This window comes from Sinocyclocheilus anshuiensis, unplaced genomic scaffold (assembly GCF_001515605.1).
Source record: "Sinocyclocheilus anshuiensis isolate Anshui unplaced genomic scaffold, SAMN03320099.WGS_v1.1 scaffold1203, whole genome shotgun sequence".
In the NCBI taxonomy this organism is placed as follows: Eukaryota; Metazoa; Chordata; class Actinopteri; order Cypriniformes; family Cyprinidae; genus Sinocyclocheilus; species Sinocyclocheilus anshuiensis.
In genome coordinates, this window is record NW_015539980.1 from 711,536 (window position 1) to 712,263 (window position 728).

The window sequence follows — 728 nt, forward strand, 5'->3', positions numbered from 1 at the left end:
GAAATGCTGGGGGGGGCGGCAGGTGTGCAGGATGTTCATTTGCATTCTGGGAGCCGTCTGCTACATCAGGGTTCAGCATGTCCATATAGGCCTGCATGTCTGTAATGGCCGAATCTTCACCTCCTGCGATAAAACACATTTCTTTAATCATTTATTAAGACAAACATCACCCAGACAGACAGACAGACAGACAGACTTAGATTACAAGCAAGATGTATTCTATATTTATGAATGGTATTCACAAGTGTTGCTCCAATCATGAGGTCATATACACTATAATAATCAAAAGTCTGGGCACACCTCATTTGTTATTATTACCACTGATCCACAATTAAGAATAACAATCCTAAGTCTTCAAAACTATAAACATAAATGGAAGTATGGAAATTATGTAGTGATAAAAAATGTTAGAAAAAAGGTTTTACGATCATTGAAAGATTAAAATCATAACATATTTCAGTCAGGACATTCTTGACTGGTAGTGAAAGTATAATCATGTACGGCTCTGCTGTATATGGATGTCCTAAATGTGTCCACTAGAGGACATTACTGGGACGCCTCACAGCAGGTTGCCTGGACAACGCTATGGGAACATTGTTCTGAATGAGTTCTGCTTCAGCGAGCTCAACTTTTCCCACCATTGTTAATATAATGCTGCAAACACACTGCATTGAGCAAACGTATACGCTGAGAAGGTGGGCTATTGTCAGTTTGGGGGGGGGGGGGGG

At 40.7% G+C, this 728-nt stretch overlaps 1 protein-coding gene across 1 annotated transcript in view; it reads right to left on the reverse strand.

The window, feature by feature from the left end:
* espn (espin) overlaps window positions 1-728 on the reverse strand; it is an 81,900-nt gene that overhangs the window by 44,671 nt on the left and 36,501 nt on the right. Inside the window, exon 7 of the mRNA XM_016484368.1 lies at window positions 8-123. Within this exon, the coding sequence (XP_016339854.1) occupies window positions 8-123 (116 nt within the window). The remainder of the gene's footprint in view (window positions 1-7; window positions 124-728) is intronic.